The following is a 10,852-nucleotide window of genomic DNA, read 5'->3' on the forward strand; positions in this document are numbered from 1 at the left end:
AAGATGTACATTGACTGTGGGGCTATATAGGTAAGGGGCTTTATGTATGTACGACTGCATGTGTCCATCACTGGGCTGAGAGTGGACCGATGCAGGCTGATGGTCCTGGCTCAAATTCTGAATAATGCTCTGTCTGTGAAATGGTTTGGAGGAAGGGTTAGTGGTAGGGTCATTATTCTCACTGTGATGCAGATCTCTGGATCCTTGAGCAACCAACATTGAGTGGACCCCATTATCTTTTCCAAGTATCATGTCCTTGACAAGGAACTGGGGTCCTGTGGTCAGCAAATTCTGGAGAGTGCTTGTGCCCTTGTAGGCCTGCATATTACTGGAGCTCTCCTCAATATTCTGCATGGAGGAATTGTGCTGAAGCATGCCCACATCTGGCTGGCCATAAACTATCTCGCAGCTGGAGCCCTGGCCCATCATTTCACTGGCGTATTGGTAAGAAGGCTGTTTATGACATGGGGATTGGTGCTGTTGGTAGCTAATTGTTGCTCTGAGATCTGCAGGACAGTGGGATGCAGGTGAGTGGGCACTAGAGGGACTGGGGTACAGGTGTGGAGATGCCGAACAGGATATCCTCTCTGCTTCAGGTTCCCCCAATTCCCTCTCAGCTAGAATTGGTGATAGATGACCACTAAGAGTTGAAGCTGAAGAGCTGCCTAGTGAATGGAGATCTGTCCAGGTCTCAAACTCCTCCCTAGCCACCACACCACCTGTTCCAGACTTCCTAGTGGGACTGCAATGATCTGGAGAGCTACAGAACTCCAAAAATGCCTCTGTACCCTGCTCTGCTTTCCCGGCCATTTTCTTACGGTTCACTCGCCCTTTGCTCTTTAAGTGCTTGTTGCCATTGTCCATTGAGACAGCTCTACGGCGGGGAGCTTTTCCCAGCTTCCCTCCATCAGGATTCAGCATCCACCAGGAACTCTTGCCAGTTCCCTCATTCTGCACACGGATGAAACGTGTGTGCAGGGACAAATTGTGGCGGATGGAGTTCTAGAATAAGGCAGAAAGAAAAAAAGACGAGAGTTTTAGAACAATATAGTTACAACAGAAATCTAAAATATACTCACAAACTGTATTATGTTAACTACAATACAATGTTAAAATCTCTTTAGCACTTTATAAAAAATAGATTTTTTTTAATGTACTTGTTTATATAATATAGTGTGTATCCTATGAACAAGATAATAATTTAAGCATATTAAAGTATATTCAATGAACTATTGGTATTTTCAGCTTTCCTATGTGTTATTAGCTTTGGAAATCCATACACGTTTGGATGAGTATTGGAAAGATTAATTGCCAGTGAAGTCATAGTGTTGTTATTTTTTAACTCATTTAGCTTTTCAGTAGCTGAACAATTTTATTTTTAAGTAGTGGGATAGTATTAACATGTTCCATTTTCCCTGACAATATTTTAGGAGTCAAATTGTGTGTTAGGTATTCTTTTAGATGTTTAAGAACTAAGAATCTATTTTGGTATTCATTTTTAAACTTGGAACTAACAAGGTTCAGTTTCACTCATGCACTATTTATTCTAAGCTATTCTAAAACTGTTTTCTTACAATAAACTTGAACATGTAAGTTTATAAGATATATACATATACTTGAGTTCTTCCTCAAAGAAGCAAATATATGTGGAAAAAAAATAATAAGCCACTCTATCAAAGGAGTAAACACAACTACAGGCCAAGTAGAGTATATGTTTTCTTAAGAATAACTTGATCAAAAGATTAAGTACCAGTATTGGCCAAATAGATTTTTCTGTATATTTGTCAGTATAATTAAGTGCATCTCTGATAAATACATCAAAAGTAGACAAAAATGACAAGTTGGCCATAAAAATGTGCAGTAATAGGGTGGATGCTGACTAATCTCTGGCTCAAAGCTTCTGGCTCTTTCCAGCCTGAGAGAGGAAATGTATCTCTTCCACGCTCACATCTCTTTATCTCAAACATTCGTTTAAATATTCATTCATTGCTTTCTTTTTACCTTCAGGGTCAAATCACATAGTTAAGGACTAAAACACTTCTCAGACTCACCGTCAATCCAGCATTATTAATGTTTAGTGGAAAGTTATATTCTTAAGTACTCTTAATAAGTCAGACTGAATATACTGACACATTTCGAGGTAAAGTGTGTAATTTTGTGACACCAGCAGCACCAAGCCGAACTGGGAGAGAAGATGAGAGTTTTACCAAACTGGTTCAAACAGGTTTTCACAAAAGTCTGACACATAACACCTCTAGAAGCTGGAAATAACTGCCATCTCTATCTCTCAATGATATCCTAAATAGTTCTGGATATTACACATAATTCAATGCTAATCCTTATTTACTAAATTGGGTGAATAACTCACTGCCAAGTCAAAGATTGTACTTATTAGAGGTGTACTCTGACAATGACTTTGATTATGTGTTGGATAATTAATGGTAGTTAACAGATCGTTTAATAATGGGATATATTGAATGTTCATTTAGACAACATGGGTGCAGCCCGGAGGTAAGATATCATGCAGTTTCTCTCCGAGGCATTTTATGTCTTGTATACTTTCTCCCGCCCCACCATTTTCATGTCCAGTTGGAAAGAACTGCTGGGAAAGCTAACTGGCATTGACACTGTGTCTGCTCCTGTTAGACAAGAGAAGAGAGGCTGTGTCAAAGCCTATAAAGTCAACATTTCCACTTTCTGCAGCTCAACTAGAACACTTCCAGGGACTTTTAATTAACCACAGACTCCAGGCAGCTCATGGTACGCCCTGACAGAACAAATGAACAAAATAATGGTAACGGTAAGTCACAGTAAGTTCCTTTCTGCAATACTGCCTCTTTAATGAAGGCGTGTTGCCTGAAGAAAAAAAAAAAAAAAACATGAGCATCACGGGTCATGACATGTAGGCATGGGTTACTAAAAGTTTACTAAATGTGTTTTAATTTTTTCTGTCTGCTTAAATCATCTGTATGTAAGATTTTTAGCTTTAAATATACATTTTCAAAATCATTTTGATATTTTACTGACATTTTACACATCTTTGTGCAAACCTTTCTGACATATTTACGGTGTTAAAATCATCAACACAATGAATGAGTAAAAATTAACACAAAAACGTTGTCCCAGAACTCACCCATTAATGTGTTAAAATTTAAAGGGGTCATATGATGCTATTTTAAAGATCATTATTTTGTGTATTTGGTGTAACAGAATATGTTGACATGCTTTAATGTTAAAAAAACACATTATTTTTCAAATACTCTACATTATTTGAAATCGCATCATATGACCCCTTTAACACAGGTTGTGTCATTTTTAACACATCTTTTCAAACAGATTTTTTTCTGAGGATGAGAGAGCAGTTTGCCATTGAGAAAGCTAACATCTATGGATTTACCCCTTTCTCGCTGTGTTAAGTAGATTGCTATACGACAGCTGGAGCTCTTTTTTGTTCGTGCTTAATTGCTGATGAATCTCTCTGCTCCTCTTCTCTTTGCTCTAGGGAACGTGTCCCAGAGGTCCAGATACTTACAAGCACCACCATGAGACTCCACCATCCTGACACCATTTATCACCCATCTGTCTGCTCCAGCCACACCCAGCCTGCATGTTTATTACGATGATCCCTTGATGCTGGCAATCTTCATTGACCTGCTCACTATCCTTCTAAACCATGAGAGTGCTGAAGTAATGTATATTTTTTTAACGTATTTTGTGTAGGCCACCTGGTTGGTGTTTAGCAATTTTGAAGCCTAATTACAGCTGCCAGAAGCACAAAAGCTAAACACAGGTTCTAAACAAGCAACGAGACATTCATTAGGCTTCTGACAACTTTTTCAGTCTTTATTAAAAAAAAAAAAATTTTTTAAACATGCAAAAAGATTTGCCCGCTTCCGCTATAGTTCGCCAGCATTTTTCCTTCTTTGTTCTGTCGTGGTAGTCCCTTGATGACACATCATACAGGCAGGAGTACTGTTGCCACAGCTCCACGAACCTTTCCTCCATCTCATAATTCCACCTAGCAGCACCATCATCTCTCTTTCGTTTTGCCATGTTTGAAACCTGTGTATGAAAGTGCTTCTGTGCTGCTATTGGTCAACGTCACCAATGTGACGGAACTCGTCGTGGACGACGGAAAAAAAATTAAACATGCTAGTCGTGATGTCGTGAAGTATCGCAGAAGCGGAATCGGTTGTCGTCCATCTTGCGTCCCGACGCCCATTGTTGTTTACGAATCCCCACGACACCCTACGTCAAGCAAATCGTGGCAAAATCGGGCTAAAATCGTGTAGTATGAACCGGGCATAAGGGAGAACTGAGGGATTATAAACATGAACCAAACAAAGGGAACTAATTAGATAATTAATCAGACAACAGGTGGACAGAATGACTAATTAAACAGACTCAGAAACTAGAACTGACAGAACCAAAAAAAAAAAATCACAAAGAAACATAGCAGACATGTAACAAATATATAATTCATGACAATAGGCTACTTTCAATGAAGTAGGATCTTCAAATAATTATGAGATTATTAAATGATAAATAAATAATAAATAACTCATTATTTATATATCTTTCCAAGAAATCAAGATGGATTTTCAATTTACTGTCAAACGGTTTTAAATAAATTGCTGACCACAGAAACATAATACTGAGGTAATTTATGTATTATAATAGGGCAATACAAAATATACAGTGTCCCTCTGCCATTAAAGACACTAATTAAAAAGTGTGGTCAAGATTTAGCACTGATTGCACACCAAACAGCAACATAATACAAACCTTTAAAAAAAATTGTTTTTCTGAAATGCATGGAACCACAATGATATTAAAAGCCTTAAAGGAGAAATGTGCTCACTCCAGTCAGAGTGTCTGCTGAACGGGTAATAGAAGTGGTGGGTGATTCTTGGCTTGCTGTATGTTAATTGCCATGAGCAGGCTGTGTTTCCCGCAGGAGCTGTGGGTGTGGGTGCTAGTCATCGTGAGTTAGGTAGTTATAAATAGTGCCACCAGATAAGCTGAGCATCTGAGAAGCAGACAGATCAGAAAATCCAGAATCCTGTGCCAGTTTGACTCAGCCTTATGGGTGCGACCTGGGATCCCCCTGTCCACAGTCCACCAAAATCGTCTCAAAACACAATACATCAGTCATGTTACCAGGATATATCATCCACTTTACTGAAGGACACAAGTAACAGTACACTCTCAGAAAAAAGGAACAAAAGATGTCACTGGGGTGGTACCCTTTCAAAAGGCACTAATATGAACCATTTAGATACCAATACAGACACTTTAGGTACTAATATGTACCTTTCAGGTACCAATATGCACCCTTTAGGGATAAATAAGGTACAAAGGTGTACTAGCTTTTGTACCTTTATTTCTGACAGTGTAAGACAAATGCGGGCAGCCCTTTTCATGTTTGCATAATCTCATTCACAGTAATAATAATCTGATTTGCTTTATTGTAAAGGTTAGTGTGCCTCTAATCACAATTTAATATACATAATTTATTATTTAATTCTATAAAAGCAAATATGTGAGGTGTGTGTTTAGCATGGAAAATGGAGAATTATCAATGTGATGTGCACTCTTCTGTATGTTAATGCAAAAATCCTTGGCTGTTGTACACTTGTACATTTTTCTATGTTTGGATAGACACTGAAATGTACAGTATCAACAAAAAACATACAATACAAACATAAAAATAACCTTTAATGTATGAACAATCTTTATGAATACTTCTAGGAAGCTTTAAAGAATAAGGAATTCAGCATATAATAATAAATTAATGAAATTTAACTTTGACATTATAATGGCTTCATTCTGTTCAGTGATTTATAAAGACTGTAAATCTGTTAAACTGTAACATTGACAGTGTTACTTTAATTTTTAATTTTTTTGGTAATTTTAATTTTTGTGTTTTTCTAATCAGAATTTCATCTATACGTTTTGGGTAAATTGTAAGAATGGTAAGAGCTGATATATTAACAATTTACACAGAAATTAGATTTTTTTGAACTGACCTTTAAGAATAAATTTGCCATTAAAAATATCTTTCTCAGACAAGGTTTGATAAAGAGATTGTGTTTGAGTACTGAACTTGGTTACAATCAGTAGTAACCTAGCTTCTGGTGATTTCAGTTCTGAAGATTCATAAAGATTTATACATATCTAAAGTTGTATATACATAAAAGTGTTTACATTTTAGATCCTGCCGGAATGCAGATTTTGTGTCTATTCAAACATACAAAACTGCATGTGTACATTTTACATATGAACACCCACTAATATAAATGAGGTCCCCCTGTCCATGTGGACATTGTCAGCTCTCATTTTAAAGTCAGCCATCCCATAAATAAATCAAGCTCAGACACTTTAAAGGCCACATTCAGGCTGTATGCCATGCCCCAGTCACACTATGCAGAGTAATAACCCACACTCATATGCAAGCTTGCCACACTGGGCACACTTGGAGCTATACTACTAAGCGACCAGTTGCTAAGGAGACCCATGAGAAAGGGAGGGTTCTTGTTGCCATAGCAGCCTTTTTTTCTCCTAACCAGTCTCTCATCCCCGTGAAAGTGACATGGGTGAATTTAGGGGGGAGGGGCTGGGATTCACTCACGCATGATGGGAGAAAGCAAAAAATGCAGGTTTGCTTGACTTGACTAATAGCTGAGAAAGGAATGATTTTGGGATTCATTTCAAATGGATTAATTAGCATGTTAGGGATTACAACAGGCTAAAACATGGGGTAGACAAAATGTGGTAAGGGTAGAACAATCAATGATTAATTTGTGAGCACTAGCTTTAAAGGAATGAGCTGCCAACCAAACAATGATCACAAAGTGTTTTAAAGCAACACTATGTAGTTTTTTTACATTAAAATAATGTATCTAAAATTATTTCAGTGGTAGAACACCTCTTAACGGGACACATTCTATTACCGCTGCTAGCTGAGCAGCCTCCCTAGCCGCTAGAACCACACTCTGTAAGTTTCGTGTTCGGGTCGGTACACACATTCCCTACCAGCGGAAGAGTGTGACCTGCTTACGGCATACGTCACATATTTTACTCGTAGCCTGGGTGGAGTTAGCCAACAGCTAACTATAAGACGAAACGATCTAATATGCAAGTCTCAAAACCAAAGCCATGGCAGAGCCAGCAAAGAAACCAAAAAGGGATTTGTCTGAGGAAGCAAAGAAAAGAAAGAGAGAGAGCGATCGGACACGAGCCTGAAGACGAATCAATATCGGACAGGCTTACACTCGGTGGCGCGAGCTGTACCATGCGTACCATGTCTTTTTAGACACCCAAGATTCAAAAACTAATTCCCCAGTCTACTTCATGTCTGAACGGTTATTCAAATAAAGAGGCTCTGTTATTTTACAGCCTTATAAACTTATGACAATGTCCGATGTATAGGCTATTATGGACATTATGGCTGCATGATTATGCGGACAACATTTTATTCTATTATACAAATTACATCCTTCGAGCAAAAAAACTAGGCAAACATACTACCGTTCTTTTTGTCATTGTAGTTTTCAATTCTGGAGTAACAATGCATACAATTTTTTTAATGATATTTGTAGAACATAGTGTAACACGGGCTACTTTACCTGGTCAGTGGACATGGTTTCAAAACGAGGTTTTCCATTCGCCGGTTCCGTCAGCTTAGTCAACAAATTCAGGTGTATTGCGATGCCCACGGGCAAGCTTATACAGCAACAGTTTTTACGACACTGGTAACAAACAATTGCGCTTATCAACCACATGGGGGAACCGTGAGAAAAGAAGTTACATGGTGTTGCTTTAAGGCACAGGCACAGTCATGATGGTAGATAGCAACATTATTTACATGTTACATGTTCTCAACTCTGGCCTTTAATGTCCATTTTCGGGAAGAGTCAACCTTCATCAAACTGCCTGCCTGTAGCTTTCTAGTAATCCTGAAGACCTTGACTACATAACAAAACCTTCTCCACTTACAAAGGGGATTAGGTCAACTTAAGTGGACAAAATCCATGCCTGGAGGGCAGGGATGTCCAAGTTATAAAACCTGGTGAAGGTAGATGGTGACAACCAGCTGGCGGTCACACAAGAATAGAAAACAATAGAAAGCTGCTAGTTTTTTTTTAAATAAAAAAAGAAGATAAATATATAAAGTAGAATTAAAATGGAATAGAAAGTGCTAGAGTTAGAGGGTCAAATAAAGGTGGAACAGATGTGTTTTTAGTCATTTCTCAAATTCAGGTGTATTGCGATGCCCACGGGCAAGCTTATACAGCAACAGTTTTTACGACACTGGTAACAAACAATTGCGCTTATCAACCACATGGGGGAACCGTGAGAAAAGAAGTTACATGGTGTTGCTTTAAGGCACAGGCACAGTCATGATGGTAGATAGCAACATTATTTACATGTTACATGTTCTCAACTCTGGCCTTTAATGTCCATTTTCGGGAAGAGTCAACCTTCATCAAACTGCCTGCCTGTAGCTTTCTAGTAATCCTGAAGACCTTGACTACATAACAAAACCTTCTCCACTTACAAAGGGGATTAGGTCAACTTAAGTGGACAAAATCCATGCCTGGAGGGCAGGGATGTCCAAGTTATAAAACCTGGTGAAGGTAGATGGTGACAACCAGCTGGCGGTCACACAGATATTACTGATAGAAATGGATTGGGACCCTGCTCATCCTCTGAATTGGGAAGAGCTAGAAGGGTGATGACTTGTGCTCTGAACAGAGTGGAGAGCACTTTAGGCACTTAGCTGTGTCTTGGTTTGAGGACGACTCTACAATTGTTGGGTCCTCATTCCGTGCTGCACACCAGTCAGAAAAGACCATTTAAGGGCATAGAGGCATCTCGTAGATGAGGCTCTAGCCTCTAAAATGGTATTAGTCACACTCGCGGGGAGCTGTAATGACTCCCGTCGAGGGGCCAAACATGAAGGCTCCACAGCTCTGGCCGCGGATGCCAAATCATGCCTCTCGTTATTGAATTTTATGCGAGCAGCTATTGGTAACCAGTGCAAATTGATGAACAGAGGTGTGACATGCGTTTTTTTCGGCGCATTAAAGATTAATCTTGCAGCGGCTTTTTAGATTAATTGTAGAGGTCGGATGCCAAATCATGCCTCTCGTTTGAGAGAGGAGGTCTGTCCTCAATGGCATCATATAATTCAAGGGTGGTAAGAGTCGTGTCCATGCACTTCGTAAAAGTGTGCGGGGCAAGAGACAGTCCGAATGGTAGGACTGTATGTTGATAAGCCACCCCCTCGAATGTGGATCTCAAGAACAGTCTGTGATGAGGGGCTATCTGGATGTGAAAGTAAGCGTCTTTCAGATCCACTAATAAAAACCAGTCCGCGGGGCATAGTTACGCAAGGATCTACTTCAACGTCAACCTCTTGAATGGTTATTTCATAAGCGAACGGTTCAGATGCTTGAAACGGAGAATAGGCGTGAGCCCGACATTTTTCTGTGGAATGAGGAAGTAATGGCTGTAAAAGCCTGACTCACTTTTCGCTAGAGAAACCAGCTCCACAGCTCTGGCCGGGGATGCCAAATCATGCCTCTTGTTTGAGAGAGGAGGTCTGTCCTCAATGGTATCATATAATTCAAGGGTGGTAAGAGTCGTGTCCATGCACTTCGTAAAAGTGTGCGGGGCAAGAGACAGTCCGAATGGTAGGACTGTATGTTGATAAGCCACCCCCTCGAATGTGGATCTCAAGAACAGTCTGTGATGAGGGGCTATCTGGATGTGAAAGTAAGCGTCTTTCAGATCCACTAATAAAAACCAGTCCGCGGGGCATAGTTACGCAAGGATCTACTTCAACGTCAACCTCTTGAATGGTTATTTCATAAGCGAACGGTTCAGATGCTTGAAACGGAGAATAGGCGTGAGCCCGACATTTTTCTGTGGAATGAGGAAGTAATGGCTGTAAAAGCCTGACTCACTTTTCGCTAGAGAAACCACTTCCACTGCTCCTTTTGCAAAGAGTTTGCACTTCGGACCGGAAAACGTGAGCATCGTTGTCCCACATCAAAGTTTGACTAATACCTCTGAAGCGAGGTGGCCTGCGAGCGAACTGGAGCATATAACCTCATTCTATGGTTTTTGGAACCCAACTCAACACATCCGGGATGGATTTCCAAGCTCGGAGGCGGATGGCAAGTGGTCGAGTGGCAGGTCACAGCACGGAGGAAGGGAACTGACATTCGTGGTAATGAGGAAAGGAGAAATGCTCTTTTGAGTATGTGGGTCCGCTATCACAGTGGTAGTTTGCTTGGGCGCCCTGAATGAGAAGAACAGGCCCAGCCTGAAAAGAGCTTCCATCGTTCAGAGTTAAGTGGAGGGATGGAGAGCGAGTGCGAGACTTCTTTGAGGGCGTTCCGGCTTTGGCAAAAACTGGCCCTCTCCTCTTTCTCTCTGAGTTGGGATCAGGACGGCTTCTGAGGCACAGGGTCCAATGTCACTCTGGGGCAGAGACCTTGACACCTGGGAAACGGGAAGAGTTTTGCCATCCGAGGGCGCTGCTGAAGCCCAGGCTCATACTCAGGCTGGGACTGGGATGGAGACTTCTCTGCCGTTGTAAACCGCTCACTTATCATCAATCACAACTCCAAGGTTTCTAGCTGTATTTGAAGGAGTTATGGTTGATGAGCCTAACTGGATGGCTGATGGATGGCTCAGTTCTTGGACCACTTCTCTTCTCTGTCTACATGGCATCACTAAGTTCTGTCATTCAGAAACATGGCTTTTCATATCACTGCTATGCTGATGACACTCAACTCTACCTCTCATTCCATCCTGATGATCCGACGATAGCTGCTCGCAT

The 10,852-nt window shown here is 40.4% G+C and overlaps 1 protein-coding gene across 1 annotated transcript in view; it reads right to left on the reverse strand.

Annotated features, from left to right (window-relative positions):
* Positions 1-10,852, reverse strand: part of LOC107697267 (forkhead box protein O6-like) — a 29,741-nt gene that overhangs the window by 1,085 nt on the left and 17,804 nt on the right. Inside the window, exon 3 of the mRNA XM_016497983.1 lies at positions 186-1,002. Coding sequence (XP_016353469.1) covers positions 186-1,002 — 817 coding nt within the window. The remainder of the gene's footprint in view (positions 1-185; positions 1,003-10,852) is intronic.

The sequence above is a fragment of the Sinocyclocheilus anshuiensis genome, unplaced genomic scaffold (assembly GCF_001515605.1).
Source record: "Sinocyclocheilus anshuiensis isolate Anshui unplaced genomic scaffold, SAMN03320099.WGS_v1.1 scaffold979, whole genome shotgun sequence".
In the NCBI taxonomy this organism is placed as follows: domain Eukaryota; kingdom Metazoa; phylum Chordata; class Actinopteri; order Cypriniformes; family Cyprinidae; genus Sinocyclocheilus; species Sinocyclocheilus anshuiensis.